The following is a 25,494-nucleotide window of genomic DNA, read 5'->3' as shown; positions in this document are numbered from 1 at the left end:
CGCTCGGCTAGGAATGCCTGCGCGTCTCCCCCGCCCGCTTCAACTCGCTGGTTCGGGTAAAGGTTACGCGGAGAAGGAGGAGGATGTGCCGGAAGAAGAAGCACGTGCGCGAAGGGGGCGGAGCCAGCGCCTGGCGAGGAGCGCGGAGGCGAGGAGCTGCCGATGAGCGCGAGAGCCGCCGCCGCCGCCGCCGCCGCCGCCGCGTGAGTCGTTGGGCGGGGGAGACTGTTGGTGTGTTCGACGCAGGGGCCGACGTGTGTGCGAACTAGCGGAGACACGTGTAAAGTTGCCATCGATGTGCAGGCCAGGCTTCCCCAACTAGGCGCCCTCCATATGGGTTGGACTACAACTCCCAGCACCCCCAGCCGGTTGGAGATGCTGGGAGTTGTAGTCCAACCCATCTGGAGGGCGCCTAGTTGGGGAAGGTGGGTGCAACCATATTCTGTGCACGTTTACCCCTGAGTAGCTCTCACCGGGTTCAGAGGAACTTGCCCCTAAGTTAGGGTGCCTAGGACTGCAGCCTGAAGAACACGTGTGAGCCCCTCGATTATGCGGGATCCGTGGCAAAGTACTTTGTTCCATGTAAATGAGAGAGAGAAGTGGCAAAGTTCAAGTTTCCCTGGAAGGCCTGCGTCTTGCTCTGGAATTCATGCGTCTTGATGTTTAGTGTGGTACAGAGGGGACGTGGTGAGGGGAAGGAAAGCTGCAGATGCTAAAGTGCAAAACTTGCGTCATAGTTCTGATGTTTAAGATTGGCACATTGGGGTGGTCTGTGCTTTCAGTTGCTGTTGCTCACTGCAACAAAGATGATCAGGGGACTGGAAACAAAGCCCTATGAGGAGAAACTGAAAGAACTGGGCATGTTTAGCCTTGCGAAGAGAAGACTGAGGGGAGATATGATAGCGCTCTTCAAGTCCTTCAAAGGTTGTCACAGAGAGGAAGGCCAGGATCTCTTCTCCATCATCCCAGAGTGCAGAACACGGAATAATGGACTCAAGTGACAGGAAGCCAGATTTCAGCTGAACATCAGGAAAAACGTCCTGACTGTTAGAGCAATATGACAATGGAACCCATTACCTAGGGAGGTGGTGGGCTCTCCCACACTGGAGGCATTCAAGATGAGGCTGGACGGCCATCTGTCAGGGATGCTCTGACTTGGATTGCTTCATTGAGCAGGGGGCAGGACTCAATGGTCTTATAGGCCCCTTCCAACACTACTATGATTCTATGAGTGAGCCCCAGTGAAAGCTATGAGCCACCTCAGACCTGTTTGGAGTGTTGCCTGCATTGATCTCAGGGAATGAGGGGTAATTTTGGTAGGCCTGAACCTAGCCGCTTCTGTGTTGGGGGAAGGTATGACATTTAGTACCCCGAACAGGGAGAACAGAACTGGACATGCAGAGTAATCATAGACTCAGCTGCATGCTACTGAATGTAGAGATGAGGTGTGCTGTTGACTAGGCCAATATTTTAGGGCAGCCTTTCCCAACCTGGTGCCCTCCAGATGTGTTGGAACTTAGATTCCCACCATCCCCAGCCAGGGGATAGTTATAGGCCATGACATTTGGATGGCACCAGGTTGTGGACAGCTGCCTTAGGGCAACACTTGCATGCTCATACCTGCAGAGATTAGAGTTGTCACCAACTGATCATGTGTCTTCGTTATTTTGGACAAAGGCTTAGGAAGTATCCGCACAAGAATGTCCCACGCTCCTGATTTAGCACTAAACCAAAAACGTGAAACGAAGTATATTGGAAAAGAAAACATGTTGCAGTGCAGGAGAATCTCTCGCAGTGATGCAGCATGTGTAATGCAGGCTGTGGCACCATTGCTTCTGTCATTGGGCTCAGTTGCAAGGAAAGTGGGTGGAGGATGGCAGGTTATCAGAGACTGAACAGTGGGTGTCACATGGCTTATGGTTTGCTGGGATCAGATGCACTGGGCGAGCCAATTTTTTTCTTTAAAATGTACGTGCACCCTCTTTTACAATGATCTTTGGATCGAGCAATAAACGTATGCATGTGCACCCTTATATCACTGATCTCTACCATAGATCAATATACAGAACTACTTTAAACAAGCACTTGTGTTGTAAGAATAAATTATAGATTAGTAGCACAATTAAGGCATATTTCAAATGAACCTTCTAACATTTTTTTGTTTTGTTTTAGATACTATTTCCATGGCTGCAATTTACTCTGGTATTCACCTGAAGCTGAAAAGCACAAAGACATCTTGGGAGGACAAACTCAAGTTAGCTCAGTTTGCATGGATTTCTCATCAGTGTTTTCTTCCAAACAAAGAACAAGTAATGTATTTTCTTAAAGTTTTCCCCAAATGATGTTTCACATTGTTTTTTGGTATAGGTGGCTTTCCCCCCCAGGCTGCCACTTGGGCCGTTCAGACAATACGCTAACCCACACTCTGTGGTTGAGTGTAGGTCGTTGTTGAACCATGGGTTATCATGTTGTCTGAATATCCGCAGGGTGGCTTGTTAGCCATGAAGTATGGCTTGTTGACCACCCTGAACAACCCGACGTCAAACCATGGGTTCTCAAGGTGGGTTTTTCAAGAAAATAAGCCACACTGTATGGTTAACAAGCTACCCAGCGGATGTTCAGACAACACACTAACCACAGTTCAACAAACAACCCACGGTTCAACAACCACTGAGTGTGGGTTAGCATGTTATCTAAACCTCCCCATCATGTCACATACAACTGAAGTATGTGTGGGCAGGTGGGCTATGTACATTTTTTGTGAACTTGTGAATATTGTAGATTTATTTGCAAAGCTGGATGACACCGCCATATCCCTTACAGCAGTATACTTAGTGTAAGTCTGCTTATAAAATAACTGGGTTTTTTTTCTTTTTTTGAATTAGATGTATATTCTGCTTTTCCGTTGATGTACCCAGGAGCCATGTGTGGATGGTCAAAGAGTATAGCTTGTATATGTGTCTGGGGGCGGGGCAGGGGGCAGAATTGTGGTCCTTTCTGCACAGAAGGGAAGGCATTTATACCTCAACACACCCCATCCACTCAGTGTAACTGCCTGTGTGTTAAGGTCTTATTTGGAGGGCCTTCTCAGGATGCCCTCACCTTCTGAAGTTAGCCAGGGCCTTTTTGGCTGTTGTGCTTCAGTTGTAGGGTGCCCTTGTTGTCCAGACTATAAGATTTGTAGCCATGGCAGTTTGTGAAGGCAAACAGTGTCCAGACACTGTTCCGCAGATAAAAGCAGTTTCGTTTTTCTTAAGCAAGTAAACATGCACAAGCAGCTGAGAGCAGTTAGTTCAGTATTAGAATCATTGTCCATTTTGGCCATGGATTCTCTTGAATCCCAATACTGGAATTGTTTTGATTTATTATTAAACTTGTATTCTTCACAGCTCTTCCTAAGACTCAGAGCAGCTTGCATATGGTTTCTAAGCAGTCTTCCATCTAGGCAGCATACAGGGAGGCAACGACTTTCTCTCTCCCCTCTTCCCCCACAGCTATCTTTAGAGGATACAAAATAGTTATTATTAATTTGTATGTGTATATATTTTGGGAACATAGGTCTTACTGGATTGGGTGAGTCATACCCTGGTTTCCTGTTACAACAAGAAGCTTGAATTGCCAGATGAAATTGTTGAGAAACTTTGGATGTACCTGGACAACATCCTTCATAGCAGAAAACTACAGAATCTTTTCAAGGATGGAAAAACTATCACCCTACGTTTTTCAATTGCACAGGTAATTCAGCGGCTGGGTTCGGATGATCAGTGGAGGAAAATCAGGTTCGGATGATCAGTTGCCCTCCCTCATGTGTGCTGCTCACACCCCTGGAATTTCCCTAATTACCTTTGCCACAGTGCAGTTTGCTGTGTCATCCAAACCTGGTGAGGTGTGAAGCTGGGGTGGCATCTAAACCATCCCATAACCCCTACACGAAGCCATGGTTTGGAGGCCACCTCCACCATGCACCTCGCCAGGTCCGGACAGCACAGCAACCTGCACTGCAGCAAGGGTAATTAGGGAAATGGCAGGTGGGCGCACAAGCGGCACACGCGGGGTGGGCAACAGAAGCCATCGTGGCTTTTCCCCGCTGATCATCTGAACCGGAATGTGTAGATATAAGAACTGAAGAAGAGCCCTGCTGGATCAGACCAAAGGCCTATCTAGTCCAGTATTCTGATCCCACAGTGGCCAACCAGATGTATATGGGAAGCATATGGGAGGAGCCGTGGCTCAGTGGCAGAGTACGTGCCTTGCATGTGGAAGGTCCTAGGTTCAATTTCTGGCATCTCTAGGTAGGTTTGGAAAAATTCCGGCCTGAAACCCCAGTCAGTGCTGACAATACTAGGCTAGATAGACCAAAGGACTGATTCACTGTAAGGCACCTTCGTATGTTTCTATGGACAGATCTGTCAGTTTTGTTCTTTCTGAGATTGTTGGATTTTCAGGTTTAAGCTTGTTCCTGTCCTGATTTTGCATAAGTTTGCATATTGTGTTTTTTTAAGTCCACGTGTAAATTTGCATGTGCTTTGGGCACTTCCCTCAAAATATATGCATTTCTGTGCGCATTTTTCAAACATATGCATTTTTCAAAGTACTTTCTATTGACATAATGCGGTTTTGTGTGCATTTTTCTCTAGGATGTGCATTTTATTTGCACTTTCCATTAATATGCACATTCTTTGTGCAGTTTTTTTCCCGATGAACTGCATCACTAAGCTTGGAAAAGCACAGATTTCAGTTGGCAACTCAGTATTATTTGTTTATTTGGTTAGTAGAGTTATTTCCTACTTTTTAACTACAGTCCTTAAAATGGCTTACGATATTTATAAAATACAGCAGATACAGCAAGAACCACACGGCCCGGAAACAAAGCTGAAGCGCACAGCCAGCTCCTCTTGAGCAGGAGCCAGCATCTGAAGTTCCTTCCCGTGGGGCTGTTGATCTCAGTCCACTGGTCCTTTGGGGTAGGGGGCAGGCCAGCTGGAGCAGGTCCTGATGTCTCTTGGCCTGCTCCTGTCTCCCTTTCTCCTTCTTCCTTCCCACATAGCAGTTGAGGTCTGCCCTGGCTCACGTATTGGCTCAGGAGGTGCAAATTTGGTGCATTCACATAAAAATCGCAATGGAATGAATTTCTCATCCATTCCTAGTTGTGACTGACTTGTCCTATTGATTTCAGTAGGTCTACTGTAAGCACGGCTAAGCCTGGATCCAACCTGCTCTCCTTTAGAATATAATTCCTGCGTAGAACAAGGACAATGAATTTTACTTTGTTTCTTGTTTATTCTTCAGGTCATCAATGAACAGCTTTCCGTTTCTTACACTCAAAAAACATTGAAGAACGTGGGCACAGTGCTAAGCTGTTGCAGCAGCATCCTTTCCCTTCTTCCCCTCTCTCTCGTCTATACTGCAAAATTTGAGCTGTTGGTGGATCTTCTAAGTAAGTTGTCACGTCTAGCATGTTGGCAGCTGTCGTCTGAAGATTCTGTGTCTTCCCAGTTGCTTGACATCCTCCAACTGACCTTTGGGCAGTACCTTCTGATTCAGAGGCAGCAAGCCAATGCCAATCGTGTATTTGGACAAGTGACCAAACACCTGCTCCAGCCATGCCTGCTCCTGAGACATTTGCTCACCACTGGGATGTGGGCACAGGCAGAAGGTGGCAGCCGACGCCAGCATCTGAGCAGGGAGATCCGCAACCATATTGAGACGTTGTTGAGGGCTGCTGTTTTCCAGCCAGAACTCTTGTCATCCTATAGAGAAGAGCTGATGCCAGAGAAGGAGCCCCCCAACACCAAGAAAGGGGCCTTGAAAAATATGCTGCTGCCAGCCAGCACAATCCAGACTGCATTAGGGGATGCTAATTTTTGTCAACCGTCTCTTCATGGGAAAGTGGTAGCCACTTCAGTGCCTCTGCTCTTTAAATTTTTTTTAGAGTCCTACAGTAAGGCCGAAAACCACCTGCTCTGTTTTCACATGCTCACCAGACTCTTTGGATGCCTTGGGATTTCTTGCCTGCAAGGGGATCTTTGGAACAGCCATCTTTCTCCATCAGAATGGATCTCAGAGCTCCTAGCAGCTGAGCAGCTTCTGAACTCAGTGCTGAGCAGTGGCGTCTATAATGTTGCTGCTGATAAGATTCGGCACAAGGCGGTTCAGTTTCACTTTTACCGCCAGTTGGCCCAGGTGCTGCTGAATCGGTCTCAGGCGGCCATCCCTGCCTGGTTTCGGTGTCTCAAGGCCTTGATCTCTTTAAACCACTTGATTGTGGAACCCGACTTGGATGACTTAGTGGCCTCAGCTTGGATCGACATGGAAGTCTCTGAGCCCCGCGCAAAAAAGGCCCAAGAGGCTCTCATCGGCGCTCTCTTCCACACTTACACCAAGCTGCGGCAGTTCCAAAAACTCTTTGAAGAGGTCCTGTCTGTTATCTGTCGTCCTGCTGCAGAAGAACTAAGGCTCCCGATTCTGCCGGCCAGCATCAGGGCCAAGCTCTGCGAATGCCTTCTAGATCTGCCACCCAATCAGATTCTGGACATGGTCTCTCTCATCTTGGAAAAATGTCACACTTTCATTATTCCTGATGTCAAAGGAGATCCTGAGATGGCCATGAAGCTTCAGTCCATGAGCACATTGCTGCATTGTGTTCTGTTCCACATGAGGAGCTTAGATGATTCCACCCCATTGCCTGTTGTGCATCGGACTCAGAAGCTGCTGGAGACAATGCAAAGAGAGGTCATCCAAACTTTGTTCGATCTGCTGAAGGATTGCCAGGCAGGAGAAGCCAAACTGGAGCTTTGGGCGGAGAAAGTCGGGGACTCGGCCCTTCTCCTTGCTTGCACCTGGGTAGCGACCGATACCCTGTTTAGTTTAAATTGCAGACAGTATGCCTCCCCAGTAACCAAAACTGCCTTTGCTCTTGCTGATTCTCCTGTTGATTGCTGGGACTTCTCAGGTGTTCTCCCCGGTTTGGACGCACAATGCTGGGAGAAGATAACAAAACTTCTGACCTGCTCCCAGTCAGTGAGTAGATACTGCATGGAATGGCTGGTGCTTCAGAATATGAAGAAGATGTTGATGCACACCAGTTCTCAGACAGAGCTGTCACACCAGACTTTGCAAGATGCTGTAGCCTTCATCCTTCGCTCTGGAAGGTCTTGCATGAATGGAGAAGAGCCCGAACCCTGGGATGGCAATGCAAGCACCATAACTAGTCTGACTTACCCAACTGCACATTGGCATCTAGTAGTCTCCAATCTTCCTGTCCTGTTCCCCTACCTTTCTGTGAGCGATGCCCTGTATGTTGCAGATACACTCCTGAAGACACTGTTGGCAGACCAGACACAGCAAACTCTTGGTGATGATGACGCTTCCTTAATCACAGTTGGAAAGGTGTCTAAAGACTTGCTGTGCAGTCCTGTTCTCCCAGAAATGCGGGTACTGCACTCGTCTTTTGTAAGCCATATCATTCAGCAGTGTGCTTGTCTGCTATACTCTACAGTTCATAATGTTGTTGATCAGCCTCTTCACCGGCTGTCGGCAGAAGGCATTCCATGGTATGAAGTTGTCTCTTCTGGTCATGTAGCCAGCGTAGGGCCTAGTGATGATCCTTCCATATGCTGGATGGTGATGGAGGAAGTTGCTCAGAATATACTATCATTAGTGAAAGGGAGATCATATGTTGCCTTGGAAGAAGAGCACATCAAAAGACTTTTGGATTTGCTAGAGATAATTTCAGCGTTGAATCTGGACAGCCTCTTTCCTTTGGACCACACACGGTGCTTCCTTTTACTAGTATCTTTGGCTGTCAATACCAGAGCAAATGTTGCTTGCAGCAAGGACTTGTCTTCAAAGTTCCTGGCAACCTGCTTCTACCTCCTTGCATGCCTGCAGACCAGCAGAAATGCAAATGCATCCTTCAAGGTTTTGCATGCCAGCGATGTCCTCGAAGCTGTCCTCACCTCCATGTTTGCGGTCTGCGAGACTTTGGCCAGTGACTCAATGGCTGCTCCTTGGGACGAATTTCTTCATGGGATCCAAATCTTTTTGGAGCACTATCTTCAGATCACTCTTGAGAGGAGGCAGAGTGTGAAACTGAACCTGGAAAAGTTCATGTCTTTCCTAGCAATGTGCAAGCCGTGTGCAGCCAGGGCTGTGCACTCTGAGCATTGGAGCCCGGCAGCCAATCAACTTCTTTTAGTGGCGCTAACTGCACAATGTCATGTTCTGACTTTGCACCTCCAGCAGAAGCATGGAAAACTCCAGGCTGCCAGAACGCTGCCTATTTTGCTTAAACAGGCAGTGCTGCAGACGGGAGCAGCTGTCCAGTTCTGCCTTAGAAACAGCACAAAAGGCCGTCCATTGCCTTTAGCATTTATTCCATGCATAATGACGCTTCTGAAAGCAGATTCCTCTTGTGCACATTCAGCAGTCCTTGGGACTCAGGAGAATGAGCCCCAAAGTCCACCGGAGCCAAGCACATACCAATGCCTTTCTCACACTCAGTTATACCAAAGCTTTTACATTCAGATACTGAGAGAACTTGACTTGGCTGGGGGCAATATCCGATTCCTTCGCTCTGCATTGCAGTTCTTAACTGTCTTCTGTTCCATGCCAGAGTTGTATCCTGCACAAGCCACTTCTGCTGCCGTATTTAGCGCCATCAGAAAACTACTTGCAGGTAAGGATTTAGGAGAGACTTGATGTCCATGCTGAAGGTTATTGCGGAGATACTGCTGAAAAAGCTGAATGTTCAGCATTGGCATATCTTAATGGTGTCTCCCTTATAGAAGACGTCCTGGCACCTGTTCCTGTAGCCCCACTGCCTAAAAGCTCAACATGATTGTAGTTACATCACAGACTGCAGGTTATGTCCACTAATGCAGACACTGGGAGCTACTTGGAGACCTATAGGAATCTGGAAAATCTTGAACTTGCAAATATGCCTTTTATAAAATGAAGCTAGTTCCTGCCCCCCATGGTTGTGAGGCGACAGTGAAGAAACATGGCTGCCTTCCGCTAAATTCTTCCAAATAGAGGGAATGTGGGTGGGTCTTCAGCAGGCAGGGAGTGGTAGTTCTTCCATCAGGTTAACTTCCTGATGAAGTTAACCTCATGACTCCTAAGTCATATCCCTCTAAATACATTTTGCCCATGTCTTACCTTCCCCACCCCTAGCGTGTTGAAGCCCAGTTCCTCCTAATGACAATGTTAATCCACATTAAGTAAGCCTAAAGTCTCCCATGTGGTGCCCGTGGGACACCACTCTTGGCTCCCACTAGGCTCCCTGACCCTTCTAATTTTTGTTTTATTTCTTAAAATTGTTTAATTATTATTATTTAACCGAGAGGCTGGCATGCTGCAGAGTGAAGGGCTGCCTTCCAGTACCATCTTTATTTGAGTTCTAAACAGTGATTTTGTGTGTTAAAGCTCAGACCCCACCTTTGCCTTGTACTTAGGTTCTTGGGCAAGTTACTTTTCTTTTAGTCTATCCAGTTTGCCTTCTGGGATGAATCAGCAAGGCCCCCACCATGGCAACCATTTTGTGAGACTGCCCACAACACACACTCAAAATTCCAAATGTGCCCACTGACCGAAAAAGGTTGGGGACCTCTGACATAAGCAAATGGTATAAATAAACTAGGCCTAGTTTGCCAAAATCACACCACGTACAAAATTGTGGATATTTTTAGTTCTAGTTTTAGATCCATATGGGATTCTCATTTCTTTTAAAACAAGTGGGCAACCTGTGGCCCTCCAGATGTTTTGGCCAGCATGGCTCACGGTGATCCAAAATCTGGAGGGCCTACTTTAAAAGATAGCCAGCAGCTAGTAACTTATGGTCCACAGCCAGCCCTTGGCTGATTGCAGTCTGGCTTCTCTGGGCCCTCCAAGTTGCCTCACAGCTAGCTGATTACCAGAGATATTATGTGGTGGGATCTCTCTACTGAGTATGTAGTATATTTCTTCCGGTTCTCCTCTTCACCTTCCTCTTTCCCAGAACAGGCTTTATGCTGGCTGAGGGGGAAGTAGAGAGTGGCACAGGATGGCTGTGAGGCAATGGCAGCAGTCTGCCTAGTTGACAGCACTAAATAAGGAGGGAAAGGCCACCTTGTATTGTATTGCCTGCCCTGTCGCATAACCACTTCACTGTGCAAAATTCTGCCTCTGTATTGTACTGGTTAACAAACATATTGACAGGAACTGTTGGAGATTTCAACATGAATTTCATGCGGCGGGAGAATTTGGGCCTTTCATGCTTTCCCTGACTATTAGGCCTCTGAAAGGAAAGGGGCCCCTATCCAGGAAAGGGGGTGTTATGTTGTCTGGTGGAAGGGTGTGTGTGTGTGTGTGTGTGTGTGTGAGAGAGAGAGAGAGATGAAAGATTTAAAATATTTGATTACTATTCAGTGTAGCTTTCTGTGGTGGGTGTGAAGGAAGTTGTTCTGTGCCCGAAAAGCATTAAGAAGCATACAAAATTCTTTTGAAATTTATTCTTAATGGTGCAGCATCTAACACTATTCTATGGGCCTAAACAGTTTGGGTGAATGCTTCTCTTGAACTATTTATTGCAGGTCTGGGAGTACAATTGATCCAAGACATAGAAGAGCAGCTGACAGAATTGACCGCCCAGCTGGTGGAGAATTGCACCACTGATGACTTTTGCGCCATGTTGAGGCTGGTGCTGGAGGGACTAGACGTTGGCAATGTTTGGAAACAAAATCCAGAAGTAGGGGGCAAATTTAGTTTTATTTACTTCTCTTTTAAACTTCTCATATGGATCAGCGGTGCTTAGCCCTTACCCCCATCCAACTCGCTCCCCTAACATTACATTGCCCCCATATGTTAGCAAGCGCTTTCTTACTACCCTATGCAGAGAGGAGACACCGCAATATGTAGCATTGAAATTTACCTCTGTGAACATATTGAGTCATATAGCATGTTAGAGTAGACCCAGTGAAATGCATGGGGCTTAGGTTAGATAAAGATTGGATGCAAACCAATAGGCTGACTTCTACTGAATCAGACTATCTTGCCAGTGTTTTCTATTCTCCTTTGCACTGCTTGCTCTCTAAGGTCTTTCTTGGCCTTTCTGCTCAAGGTCCTTTTCACATACTGATGCTGGGAATCAAATCAGGGAGCTTCTGAGTGCAAAGCATGTGCTCTGCCCGTGGAGCTATGGCTGTATCCCGAAAGCACCCAAGCCTTTCATTTGTAAACAGTCTAAGTGGGGAATTGAACCAGGCTGTCTCTAGTCCAGCTTTCCCTGACTAGGCACATCCCTGATGTATCTGATTACAATTCCCATCATCCCCAGCCAGTATGGGGTTGACTGGCAATGATGGCAGCTGTAGTCTGACACATGGGGAGGGCACCAGGTCATGGAAGGCTGCTCTTGTTCAAATCCATTACTCTAGGGCCTATTCATACAACATGCTAATTCACATTCAGTGGTTGCTGCATTCAGACAACATGCTGACCCATGGTTCAGTTAACAACCCACGGTTCAAAACAACCCACTCTCGGTGGTTGAGTGTGGGTTATTTTGAACCATGGGTTGTTTGTTGAACCATATGTTAGTGTGTTATCTGAATGCAGCACTTTTTCCACCTGGTGGATTATTGTGTTGTCTGAACACACCCAGGATGGCTTGTTAACCATGCAGTGTGGCTTGTTAACTGCCCTGAACAACCTAACAACAAACCATGGGTTCTTAAGGTGGTTTCTTCAAGAAGATAAACCACACTGCATGGTTAACAAGCCACCCTGGCTGCTTTCAGACAACACGCTAACTCACGGTTCAGCAAACAGTCACAGTTCAAAACAACCCACACTCAACCACAGAGTGTGGGTTAGCATGTTCTGTGAACTTCTCCATAAGTGCTGACACCTGGTGCCAGCAAGTAGGCAACAAAAAACGGATGAAATTCCTTGAGGTTGAAATTTAGTACCTTCTGATTATGAGATGGATGTGCAATTTTGAATCTTCTAGATGTTGCTCTTTTAATTCTTAGGACCAGCCATAATTTCATGCACAGTATCAAAAGTTAGGGTAGCTGCATTGCCAAATAGTACAGCTGGCTTTGTGTGTGCGCACAAACTTAATACTTCCTCTTTGCTCTTCCACTGTTGATTAAAGCTGCCAGATCACTTGCTCTACTTTTTAATGATGTTGGGCGGGTTCTCACTTCATGCTAAGCCACCCTATGAATAAGCCGCAGTGGATTAGTTGTTTGCTGAACAACCCACAGTACGCCTGACAGATGATTGGGATTGCTGTGGCTTGTTCTCCCCCTCAGTCCTCCAGCCAGCTCTGGCACTTATCCTAAGCGCCTTTGTGGCAGAACCCGTGTCGTCTCCTTGCCCAATCTGATCACTGCCTATTTTTGTTTGCCACGTGTTATTTTAAAGACCCAAACCCTTCTTATATTCTTTTTGTTCTGAGCACCAATATCTGTTGAAGAACAGGATGCACTGTGAAATATAGCAGAATGTCTTTTAAGTTTGCGCTGGGCAGGCCAAAAGGAATGACTTAATCCAGAAAACTTGTGGCTGCACCTGCAGCTGCGCTCTTCATTTTGCTTGTTTGGAAGCAAGTCTAACGTATTTTATTTGTCGGCAAGTGCATGAGTTGGTAAGCTGCTGCTTATGTTGGCTTTCCTAATTGTGTACTTCCAGCAGTTTGTCTAGTAAATAATTATAACTACATGGCAACCCCCCCCCCCCAACCACTAATTTTCACGGAACCTTGGTGTGTCTAGCATTCCTAGCACCTTTAACTATTGTTCACTTCTCCGATTTGGTGAGCATTTTCATCACTCTTTGGTGAGCATTTTTATCACTCTTTTTATCACTCTTTGGTGAGCATTTTTATCACTCTTTACTGCTTTTCTTTATCTTTTGTGCAGGAAGTATTGTCAGCTGTTACACTAGTCAAAGTGCTACTTGGCTGCCCGTTAGGTGGAGAGAAAGAGAAAGCGTTCTGGTTTTCGAGTCCCCGGATAATCATGGCTTTAGTTGTAAGTATCTCTGCAATCAGAACTGGAGTGATCTAGAGCGTTTCCACACTGCTGAAAAAAGATGTGCTCCTGTCATATTTTAGTCTTAGTGCAAGTACAAAGCTGCCACAAGACCCCGTCCTGTGCTTGGTGCATGATATCAAATTACTATGACATGTAGTAGATGCGAAGTGAGAAGCTGCGCTGGTTGTTATTCCCCCTCTCCTTTGTCTTGTTTTGGTGTTTGTAACATGGATAGATTTGTGTTCCACTACAGGAGAGAGGTAGCACTCCGTCCCCAAAGAATCAAAAGGCGACCAAATATAATCCGCACAAAATGTAGGCACATGAAGGAGGGGAGCTGCCTTACTACTCTGCAGCTTTGAAATGTTCTGCTTAAATGGGGCTGGGTGTGCATCCCATCATTAGGGCTTGCACAAAGAGTGCTAAACCTCAAGCACAGGGGTCAAATCCTGACTGCCTGCAGTCCCAATCTGACCCTCCAAGTTCTCCCCAATGACCCCTTTCCCCCAATCACCAGTCATTTGGTAGTTTTACGGCTTTTGTGCCATTTTTTCCGCATTCTAAAAAGTTGAAATGCCACTCCTAAGGTTTTGTTACTGGCGGTAAGAGGTTTAATGAGGTACTATTGGCCCTGCCCCTTTTGCTTTCAACCCCGCCCACTACCAGGATGTGGCCCCCAAGAGCGTCTCCAAAATGGAATTCAACCCTTAGGTTGAAAGAGGTTCAGCACACCTGGCTTACAGAGTGGAAGGCCATGGGTAGGCAATTCTAGCAGAAGGCAGAATTTATTTATTTATTTTCATACCACCCAATAGCTGAAGCTCTCTGGGTGGTTCACAAAAATTAAAACCACAAGTTGCAGCATAAAACAATATAAAATATGAAAGCTTAAAACCACGATATAACAGTACAGCCAGAATAAAACCTAGCAGCAATGCAGGCTTGCTTCTCATCTTAACATTTTTAACAGAATGGGTGAGTTAAATCAGCACTAGGATTTTACAACAGGGGAGTTAAGTCGCTTGCCACTCCACCACGTTCAGTAAGTTCCTGTGGCACTTGTGCAAATGGCAGTTGCAGTTGTGAAATGTGCTTTCTGGGGATGCATTATGCTTTTCCAGGTACAAAATATAACTCATCCTGTGTCTGTACAGCAGACATGCAGCCTCAGAAGTGCAATCTTGAGGCGCCTGGAGCATGTAAAACAAACAAGTAACTTCTATTTAGCGAAAAACTGATCAGGCAGAAGGGCTCTAGGCTTTCTTAGCAAACAGTTTGGCTATAGAGCAGGCCCTGCACCCTCCCTGATATTGGCAGCCATATGCATGGTGCCTTTAAGAAAACTTTGGCTACAAACAGTAGCAGAGGAGGACATTCAGGAACAGTTTCCAACCTGTGTCCCCCAGCCCTTTAGCATGTCCTTCAGCCAAAAACATGCATAAGTTTTGACAAAGGCAGAGCTTAGATGTCAGATACAGGTGGTGGATATGCAGGCATTTACTGGCATTACTGCAATTTTGGGAAACCGTGTATGCTTCTGGAAGCCCCGTTGCAGGAGCTCATGGGAATGGTGGCAAAGCATGTGCACAAATCCCTTTTCTACAGCTTTTTTTCTCCCTTCTGCCATAGATGCAAACCAGAGAGGCCTCTCAAGATCTGGCACTGCTTCCCACTCTTGTTGTGCCTATACTGGAGGCAGTGGCAGTCCTGCTAAGGCGAGGAGAAGGGGTCCTCTCCAACCCTCATCATGTCACCCTTGTTTTCAACATCCTTCTGACTGTCCCTCTTGACCAGAGAGACTATGGGCGCATCTTCCTCGGGATTCATGAAGTTCTGTTTTCCATACTGCAGTGCCACCCTAAGGTAATGAACAGAGATGTCTTTTGGTGGTGTTGGTTTTGTTTTTTAATAGGATCTGCCTCCAGTATCAGAGGAAGTATGCATATGTACACCAGTTGCTGCGGGACATGGGCGGGAGGGTGCTGTTGCACTCGTGTCCTGCTTGTAGGTTTCCCGTGGGCAGCTGGTTGGCCACTGTGTGAACAGAATGCTGGACTAGGTGAACCCTTGCTCTGATCCAGCTGGGCTCTTATGTTCTTAGTGGTTCCATCTGTTCTGCTCTTCCCAACTGAGCAGCTTTAACCCTAATGGGTAGCAGAATATTGAATCTCTTTCTATGTGCAGGGGCCATAGTTCAGTGTTTTGAGTGAATGCTTTGTGTATATTATGCTTCCCTGCCCCCCGCCCCTGATTTAATCACCAGTAAAGAAATTTCTGTATCGAGTCCACAGAGAGAGAGAGATCTAAGAGGTCTGCTTTTGATGTTGCATTTTTATTATCAAAGGCCTTAAGGCTGGGGTTGTGTGTATACTTTAGGCTTTAAAAAATTACACTGCTCTAAAGCCCGGGATTTACTGTAGTCCATAATTAATGACTGTAAACAGTATAAGCAAAGGATCTGAGTCTAGCTGGCTTGCACATAAACAGAAATTAGTGTGAACAGACAATCTCCGAATGCTGCGGAGGACAATGGTTTCCAAACTGGATTTGCATTTTACAAGTGAGACCCACAACAAAATGCTACAGTGTATCCTCACCCAGGGCTCCTGTTCAGGGCTCCAGCAAGTTTGGAACAGGAGCATTATAGTGCTGTTCAGGCCTTGTGGGGGGAAAGGGGAAGGAGTTTCAGGAGCAGGGAAGAGGAAAAGGACACATTCTTTCCCACCCTACCCGGAGGCCTCCATTTGCTGTGGCATACAATGCTAGAGAGCTCAGGCCTGGGGTTGGCTGCCAGACCAGATGGATAGCAGTTCTGGAGAAGAGGAAAGGTGTCCTTTTTCCTTTCCTTCTTCCTGTAACATCTTGTCTGTAGTGAGTGCAGAGAGGGGAGGGTTATTGTTAACTTCATGGCATACATCCCTCTTACACTACCCCCAACCCCAGCATACTGTAAGCCAGCCCTCCCCAACCTGGTGCCCACCAGATATGTTGGACTACAACTCCCATTATGATGGGAGTTGTAGTTATAATCCAACACATCTGGAGGGCACCAGGAAGGCTTGAGCAGGCTAATTTCTTCTTTCTCTTCCTCCCCCTCCATTTGGTTCCCCTCCCTCAACTGACATCTCAGTATTCCTTATGTCCCACAGGTTCCCAGCTCTTTGCCAGGCTGGGTTTGGGGATTTGTTTCCTTTTAAAAACAAAAATAATTTGCATACTTCAGTACTTCTGTGTACCTAGGGAATACCCCAAGCATGTAGAAAGCCACTATCTTATTTTTAAGTGGCCCTGTTTGGCTTCCAAACTTAGAGGCACTCAGCCACCCGAGTTTGATAGTGGAAGGAAAAAAATGTTGCTACATAGCACTGGTGCGTGTGTGTGTTACCTGGGCTTGTGTCTGAGACAGTTGAAAACCCCTCAAATGTTAGCATCAAAGCCAGAAGTCACTACTCTTTATGTGCGATTTTTCAAAAATGTTTTTTATCATTTAAAAGTGTAACCAGACTGCATGCAAATTAATGGAACATGTGGCTTCTGCAAGCATGATTTGGCCTGTGAGAAGACTGAGGGGCCAATTTAAGTAGATTGACTTCTGCTGCAACCTGAGAGAAGTTTGGGACTAGGAATCTACACCAGCCTCAGCCTCACCTTTGAACTGCAATATTAACAGTGAGCTACACTGCAGGGCTATTGCATACAACTCTCTTAGCTCAACCTGGAATGTGAAGATAAAAGGAATGTGAAGATAAAAATATGTGAAAATCATATTGCAGGGTTCTTGTACTCTCTCAGCTTCAGTCCAACCTCCAGAGTGTAATAGGAATGTAATACTACTGAACAACACTCCTGGGTTGTTGTAAACCAATCAGAGCCTAACTTGCAGTATTTGGTGTGAACAACACTGCAGGGCTGTCATAAGCCATTCTCTCTAGCCATAGCCCCTTCCTACTTGCAGTACGGCAAATGAACTGCATTTGCTTTGGAATTCGCATCAGCAGAGTTTTAAAAAATTCACACTTAAATAAGAACAGAATGAGTGGAAACTCTTCTTTTTGCTGCTACCTTTTGGGGGTTAGGGGTGATGGTGGAGACGCTGGTACCTGATCTTAACTAAATTAAAATATTAGATTTATCTATTGATTTCTATGAGCACCTCTCACTTCCATCCATGGGGATGGTCTAGAATAACTTCTTAGTGTGAACTAGGAATGATGCATTCAGACAATAAGTGGTAGTCTTTGTACTCTTTTTATCTCTATGCGTCTCTTCCTCTGTTTCCAGCCACTCCATTCCATCCCCCTCCCACTCAGTTGTCAGTTTTCCTCCTCTGTGTCTCAACATTCTGTGCTGTTGAGCTCTTATGGGCCTCTTTGGGGGTTCTCCCCCCTTGCCCCTCCATTGCGTTTATGTCTGTAAACCTCTTGTGTCTGAGTGCTGCCATTTTGGCACTTGCTTCTCAAGTTTAGAAATAGAATATAAGATGATAGCACTTGTGGATGATTTCTGCTTATGTACAAAACTTGTACTTTATTGCGGGCTTCTCAAAATCTAACACTTCAGAATAGTGTAACTTTGACCCTTGCCTCCACTCTCTCTTTATATCTGATTTGAATATTTGGAAAGGTTTCTGCATATCTCAATTTGCCACGTCGGTTTATGGTATAATAACCAATATATTTTCATGTTAATATACAAATTATCATTTGTCCGGTTGCTGCAGAGCCCTCTTTCATTGCTTTTCAGGTGATGCTAAAAGCAGCTCCATCCTTCCTGAACAGTTTCCATAGACTGGTTGTTTCAGTTATGCATGAAGGGAGACAGAAAGGAGACAGAGGTCTGAGATTTATTGTTTTTCCCACTCTGATCTTGTACTATGGTCCTATTCTCTCCATTGTGTAAAATGCTTTTGCATAATGGGCTGGGCTATGTATAGCCCAGCCCATGAAGTTTAACAGGTTGACAGCTGGTCAGCCAGTATGTGAACAGAATGCTGGACTAGATGGAACCTTGGTCTGATTCAGCATGGCTCTTCTTATGTTCTTAACAGCACAATCCTATCAATGTTTACTCAGAAATAAGTCCCATTGAGTTCAATGGCGCATACTCATTATGCATGTCAGTGGCAGGAGTAGTCCCGTACTTGAAACCCAATGTATGCATGAATCTATTCCCAATCTTGGAGTGAATTGGAAAATCAGCATACACAAGATAGGGTGGCCAGTTGCAAAAGATGCCCAGACTCCTGCACCTTTAATAGTTGTGTGGAAGAGGGGGTTTTGGCAGGTGCAGCTTGTCATGCAAGCTACATGGCCTGAAATTCCCTGTTCTACACAACTTTTCAAAGCACAGGAGCCCTGCCCTCTCTTGCATCTGGCCACCCTAATGCCAGAATCCCTTGAATATATCAGAGCTTCTCTGTATTTTGGGATAGGAACCTATGACTTTAATTGTATGCAGTCTTTAAGACACAGTCTAATATCTCATTTCTGCATTCCAGGCAGGACTGTTTGGCCATTTTTACTAATTCACTAATCAGCTGGAAACAATCGCCATTTTGTGTTTCTCTGCTATCCCATTTACAGCACAATCCTATACATGTCTGCTCAGAAGCGGAGTTCATTGGGACTTGCTTCCAGGTAAGTGTGTATAGGATTGTAGCTTCAGTCCATCAGTGAACATATGAAGTCATGTTCGTTTCTCTTTGTACATAAATGGAGCTAAAGTTTGCTTCGTACAAATCAGGAGGGAGCTAATATTGGACAATGTCATCTCATCTTGAATGGATCATTTCTCTTTATTCCCTTTATTTCCCTGATTTCATTCATTCACACTTAATCAAATTGCAGAAAATATGCTGTGGTAGGATGAGCGTTGGTTCGTTCCTTTTTTTGCAAGACAAAAAGATCTCAAAAGAAATGTTTTTTAAATCTCAGATTTTAAACTTTGTTTTCAAAGGCATCACCGACGAATTTGAAGTTATACTGAAGTGTGCCCACTTGGTGGAGCGGATGTATACTTACATTGCTGCAAAAACAGAAGAGTTCACTGTGTTATCTGCCTTCATGGTGGCCCAGTATGTGATAGAACTGCAGAAGGTAATGACCAGCTATTTATCTGAAGGACCTATTACTTATTTCTAAGAACAGAAAAGGGGGTAATATGATGAAGATGACACATGGGAAAAGAACAATGATGTATTTATTGTGCATCAAATTTCATAAAGGGGGTGGGCAACTTGTGGTCCTCCAGATGTTTTGACCTGGAACTCCCATCATCCCTCAACATTAGCTATGATGGCTCAGGCTGATGGGAGTTGTAGTCCAAACAATCTGGAGGGCCACAAATTGCCTACCTCTGTCATAAAGGGACTGCAAAAAGATTCTGGAACTTTAAAAGAAGCTTGCAATCAAGATTTTTATTCTGATTTGGATACTAGTGCCTGCCGCACACTGAGTTGCCTTCGCTTACAGAAAGAAAACCAACTGAAATGTTGCAGTCATCTTGCCTCAAAGCACGTTTCAGTGAAATTAATAGAAGTTGCTGCCATGGAAACTGGAAAATGTCTACAGTCCTGATAGCTATATATTTCCTCCAGTATCGGAGGCAGAATGCCTCTCCATACCAGTCACTGGTGAACATGAGCAGGAGAGTGCAGTTACATGCATGTCCTGCTTGTGGGCTTCTCATAGGCAGCTGCTTGTCCGCTGTGTGAACAGAATGCTGGACTAGATGGGCCCTTAGTCGGATTCAGCATGGCTCTTCTTATGTTCTTGCAGTGTGTTAAGAATCAGAGTGTACATACTGTATGCAGACATGCACCAATTTGTTTCCTTGGATGATGCAATTTTGGGGAAATGAGTCCTGGTACAGCAAAACATTTAATTCCTTTGCGCTGTCAATTTTTCATTGGATATTACCCTCTTTATTTTTCTCACCTGTTGGAATCCAAATGCCTTTCTTCTGATGAGCCTGGTTGCCTCCCCATCCTTGGTTGTAGCCCAGGTTCTCACCTCAGTCCTATGCACATTTACCAAGAAATGTCCCTTTGGAAATAAGCTCCAATGGGGTTTGCTCTCAGGTAAGTGCATAGGACTGCTGCCCCAATCAATCAACTGGAAGCTTTTTTTCTGAGAGGGAAGGGGGTATTTTTAATAATAACCCCCTATAATTAATAATATTTTAATAAAAATAATCTCCACAGTGGCTCTGGTTGTTAACAAACCACCTACTAAGTTTTCACAGCTTCCAAGTTTTCTTCTACAACTGGCATTTCAGAAAGTACCTCAGAGTTCAGACATCCTGGCTGAACCATGGTTTGCCATTATGGGAATGTGGGATTTTGTTAAATCCGGTCCATCTGTGTTTCACGGATTGTCAGGTGTCTTTCATTCCATCGTCCACTCATTGATGGAATTGGATTTTTTTACCAGAATTTCATTCAACTTACACTAATTCGCTTTAGCGCTAATGTGTACTTGCACAAATGCGCTAATGCATATTAGATGATACACATTAGTTAAAGCATGCATGCAAGTCCACATTGGCGTTAATGCGCACTTGTGAATTTGCAAATTAGCACAAATCCCACCCCCAATGAAAAACTTATCTGTAAGTCTGCCAGATCTATGTAACCCAGAAGTCAGAAACTGTAGGAGAGAACTGGTATGTGTGAGGAGAGGGAGGAATGTGCAAGCCTGAAGCATGTTCCTGATATCTGAACCTATATCTTTGCTGCTGATATCGTAGCTGCCTTTGGGATCTCGAATGATGATAAATAACTACTTCTCAGCAAACTCCAGTTTCTCTTGGTGAATCTGTTGTCTCTCTCCCTAATGCTTTGGACATTACCCAGGCATAGTTAGTCTGTAGTTTACACCAGATACAACATTCCCCCCTTCCCCAAGCCAGGGAAGAAAAACTAGAGGGAGAATTTTGAGTTTTGAATGGGAGCAAGCCCACGCAGAAACACACAAATCATATAGTTCCCAAACTTGTATACAGATCGTCCCAGACTAAGTAGGCAACCCGGCCCCCACAAGAGGTTTTGGACTACAACTCCCATAATGACTTATCATTGGCCATGTTGTCTGGGGCTGATGGGAATTGTCATCCCAAGCCTTTACAGACACCAGATTGCTTACCTCTGGACTAGGAATTTGCAAAGCTGTGACTGTATCATAGAGAGCAACATATGATTTTTGATGCAGAGTTTGGTAGTTCCTGTGAAATGCTGCATATTGCAGCTGTAATTGAGAAAGAGTAAATGTCTGGGATAAATGACAAATACAGAAGAACCTGAAAATATAGGGGCACTTTCTGCACAAACACTGGTCAAGGGATCAAGGAAGTGCCCCCTTTTCACTCTGCATATACTTCTGTCTCTGTCCATTGACACCAGTACTGTAGGCTTTTATCCATCCATCAATTGCTCAGCAGTATCTAAGTACCATCCCTCCTTCCCATTTGCTGTTATAATTAAAAACATCAATATAATGTGAGGAAAACACTGCTACCACTTATAAATGAGGCAAATACTCATTTGCCTCACTTATAAGTGGTTGCACCGTTTTCACTCTTTTTAAATTTACAGTTTGTTCAGTTTGTTCAAGCTACAATTGAAAAATATGGGCTTCTTGCTTTGCAGAATTCCAGTTTTCGTTTTGAAGGGCATTTTTTAAAGGGGGTGGGAAGGCCATGCTAAACCCATTTGAATTGTCCTGCAAGCAATTTAGATTAGAAGACTGTTAACAGCAGCAGTGTATGCTTGGCTCTTTCCTAAGCCTGTTTTGGTGTTACTTTGATGTTGTTGGAGAAATTGCTAACGTCCAAATAATTTTTCTTGGTCTCTGTCTGCAAATGTTTAGTATTGGAATGGCAGTTGTTATGATTTTGTGGTGGCTTTTGAGGTCTCTGCTTAGTGTTTTCAGAAAGAGAGAGTTGATGAGGTACAAAATTGGGGTCAAGGCTGAGCTGGTCGAACCCCATTAACTGGGTGCATATAAAGATGGTCTGTTTTCTCAGTAATAACAGTTTCATGGCTGCCTTGGATGGATATACATTGATCCTTTTATTCTTTGAAGGCAGCTCTCTCTCTCTTCTCCCTTGCTACTGTATCACACGCACTGTCATAGTGATTAGAAGTTCACCTCATTAGAAGAGAGTTTATTACTTGCCTTAGGAAATGAGGGGAAAGCCTGCATTTTAATGATAGCCTCTAGTTTAATTTCTGTTACTCTAGGAATGTTATCCGACAGGTCTGGCAGCGTGAGGCTAATTTGGGCTTTCAGCACACAGAGTGCAGAAGGGAGGGAGAGAACAGAACATGATCTCCTCCAGAAGCTAGCCTCAGAGTCAGATGCTGCTGCCAGGGCTGACATTTGACTGTAGAGTTTGTGCCAGTTTGGGGGGAGATGGGCAGAAACAACTGATGCTCAGGTGGATATGGTCTGCCTTCTGGTTTGATGGCTGGCAGACTTAGGTTTTCTGGTTTAAGAGGATCATATATAATGAATGCATATATCTTGCATTTTAGCACTTTTATAATGCAATCCTTCACTCAAAAGTAAGTCCCATTGAGTTCACCGGGGCTTACTCCCAGGTAAGTGGTTAAAGGATTGCTGCCTGTCTGCTGGAATTAATTGTCTTAAAGCAAAGTTAGTCCAGTAAATTTGATGGTTTGGATCCTAACTAGGTGTCCATGAACAGAAGGAGCCCTTCCTATCACAGGCAAGACTGAGATCCAGTGGAGGATTCTGTTGACAGAAGGAGAGGGCAAAGGCAATCTTCACAGATTTCCCCTCCCCCTTCAGCCCCCCCTCCAATCCAGAGGGTCCCCCAGCCCACCAGAGCAAATTTTGGGGGCACAAGAGGCTTCAGGAGGTAAAGGTGGCCTCCCCCAACATCCATTGGTGGGAGCATCCATGAGCGGAACTCCTTCTGTCTTGTCTTATCAAGGAGGAACAAGTTCTTAATATTGATTAAATTGCAGTATAAAATGATGAGTGCTTGGATGGGATATATTCACTTGAATTTGAAGGATGAACTAATAACAAGGGCTATTTTCAGAACTGACTGTTTGGAAAAGGTTTGCTGTGGTTCATTGGAGATGTCATTGCATAGCTTTATTAATACATCCCTTTCTGTTTTAACTTTTATTAAAAGTTTTTAATATAGTTAAAAAAAACCCTAAGTTGAAATATAACCAACAAGCAATGGATTTATAAGGATGGCTTCACATATTATCGTCTGTTTGCCGTGGCCCATCTAAGTGAGGGCCCCAGACCATGTTTGATCAGCCAAGTCTTTTCCCTGGGCCTGTGCAGCCCTGAACTGACACATCTATAGAATTATAATTCAAGGGGCACTGGGAACCTTGATGATGGGTGCATGAAGACTATAGACCAGGGGTAGGCAACACATGGTTCGCAGGCCACATGCAGCCTGCCCACCCACGCCATGAAGCCACCCCTACAGAGCGTTAAATAGGTCAAATTTAAGTGAACAAGCCATATTTGGCCTATTTACTACTCCGTAGCAGTATGTAGGTGGGTCTTTTTGCCATCACTAGCGGCGCCCCCCAGAATTCTGCAGGGCAGTGACAGGAGTACAGCCTGCTGGAGGGCCTGTGGGGCAAAATGGCCCCCAGACCCTCTGCAGTTGCCCACCTCTGCTATAGGCCTTATGTTTCCTACCCTTAATGCAATAGTAATAATAATAATGAGCATTTATAAAAATCCTTTTAAAAAGTTTTCAGTACTTTACATTTTATTTCAGTAATCCTCACAACAACCCGTTAAGGCAAGTCAGTATTATTTATCCCCATATTGCAGTGGAGGGCGGAGAGAGTTTGAGAGATAGCAACTTGCTTGAGCCCCCCTAGTCAGTGCATCACAAATGTAAGATTTGAACTGTGGACTTCACAGCTCAGGGTTCTATTTTTTTTGTTACAAATGGATCTACAAACTGCTGAACTCTAAGAAATCTAGCATCTCTTAGTTTTTGCCAGTTTATGAGAAGCATAAATGTTAAAGATGACAGCCAAAGAAACCATTAACATTATAGTAAAACAAAGGAGGTTATTATGTATTCTGAACTTAATGTAGCAATATTTATTTTCCATATGTCTAGGCCACCTTATAACAAAGTTTTCACGGTGGCTTAGAGTGAGGAATAAAAGCAAATTAAAACCCAATGACAATAATACAAATAACAGTAAAAGTGTACTACATTTTAGTATCAAGACTGCTGATCTTTTCAATCAATCTAACAAAATTGGAGAGAGGGTGTTATCCTACAAGTGATCTATGTCCTACTGCAGGTGGATTAATAAACCAATGTTTCTCTTCACCATTTGGGAGGGATGTGATTTAATAACTGGTGACAAACTTTAATAAGTCTTGTGTTTCCCCCTAGGTGACTTTGCACCCAGCTGTGAAAAAACATCTAACAGAGGGAATTTATCACATCTTAGATCTTTGCATTGAACGTGATATCAAGTTCTTAAATGCCTCTCTACCAGTGGGAGTGAGAGAAGTCTTGAAGGAGCTGTATCGCGATTATACTCATTATCACAAAACTCTAAAGCAAGGGGATGAAAAGTACACCGCATGAGCAGCCCTTCCTATAGTTCTGGAAACTCATGGAGGACTCTCTTTTCAGGTGACAAGCACTTGCTTGTTCTTAAGGGTCTCGGCACTTGAGTTTGAAGTCCAGAGATTGTGTGCATCTTTAGCATGTAGAACTTGCTCTCTGCATAGGTGGCTGACAGCCCTGTACTATCCTCAGGATTGCACGCAGAATCTTTTCCTTTTTTTTTTCTTTTTTAAGGAAGTAATGTTAAAGTGTTTGTGCACTGCAAGAGTAGAGACCAGTGGTGAAGTGGAGCCAGGGCTCACAGGGGCACAGTGTCAGCACTTTTATATTAGCAGGGACGCTGACATCATCTACCACCCCTCTCAGGCTTCCCTGTTCCCTGTGAGCTTAGCTGCAATCCTCAAAGTAGCTAGGAGAAAATGAATGTTCCCAACAACTATATAGTGTTCCTTGTAATGTAAATCATTTTGGAGTGGCCTAGTCTTGAACAGGCAATTAAGACCCATTAGCTTTACAGACAACCTGCTCCTGGTGGAGATGGAAACTTCTAGAACTGGTTTGTTGCTATGGGTCAACACTGTTGCCTGCAAAGTTGGATTCTCCTTGGGGGCGTGGCTGTGGGGACTCCCATGATGAGTGCCTGCACTTCAAAATTAACCAGTACACCACTGGTAGAGACTAGTTTCATGAAGCGTATTTGATATTACTGGCCCAGATTTGGCTACTTACTTCCTGGGTACAGAGTTCAGGGTCCTCCATTTTGCCTGTAGTCAGAATCTTCAAGAAACAAGGTGGCTTTTCTTTTGTTGCAGATGGGTCGTCCTTCATGTTAAAGAACAGATGAATATATAATAATTTATTTTGGTTTTATCTCCCCCCCCCC

The 25,494-nt window shown here is 44.8% G+C and overlaps 1 protein-coding gene across 3 annotated transcripts; it reads left to right on the top strand.

The window, feature by feature from the left end:
• The first annotated feature begins 67 nt into the window (after positions 1-67).
• URB2 (URB2 ribosome biogenesis homolog) lies at positions 68-25,494 on the top strand. Of its 3 annotated transcripts, XR_014786770.1 has the most exons (11): positions 111-203; positions 2,173-2,309; positions 3,559-3,735; positions 5,290-8,677; positions 10,572-10,726; positions 12,906-13,016; positions 14,649-14,882; positions 16,514-16,688; positions 17,763-17,853; positions 18,975-19,114; positions 24,432-25,494. XR_014786770.1 is itself a non-coding variant. In XM_084828114.1 (10 exons), the coding sequence occupies exons 2-10, from the start codon at positions 2,184-2,186 to the stop codon at positions 24,627-24,629; spliced, it is 4,620 nt and encodes a 1,539-aa protein (XP_084684240.1). In that variant the 5' UTR covers positions 68-203; positions 2,173-2,183; the 3' UTR covers positions 24,630-25,494. The 3 variants fall into 3 exon arrangements, 1 of the variants encoding a protein (XP_084684240.1); XM_084828114.1 differs by lacking the exon at positions 16,514-16,688 and having other exon boundaries at positions 68-203; XR_014786771.1 differs by lacking the exons at positions 16,514-16,688; positions 17,763-17,853.

This window comes from Heloderma suspectum, chromosome 1, assembly GCF_057233095.1.
Source record: "Heloderma suspectum isolate Gila_16-S chromosome 1, 16-S_ref, whole genome shotgun sequence".
NCBI classification, from domain to species: Eukaryota; Metazoa; Chordata; class Lepidosauria; order Squamata; family Helodermatidae; genus Heloderma; species Heloderma suspectum.
This window is presented reverse-complemented; position numbering and strand designations above follow the sequence as displayed.

Coding starts and splice junctions, on each gene's coding strand:
- URB2 (XM_084828114.1), top strand. CDS start 2,184: ATGGCTGCAATTTACTCTGGTATTCACCTGAAGCTGAAAAGCACAAAG. Junction 2,310..3,558: donor TTCTTCCAAACAAAGAACAA/GTAATGTATTTT, acceptor TTGGGAACATAG/GTCTTACTGGATTGGGTGAG. Junction 19,115..24,431: donor ATGTGATAGAACTGCAGAAG/GTAATGACCAGC, acceptor GTTTCCCCCTAG/GTGACTTTGCACCCAGCTGT.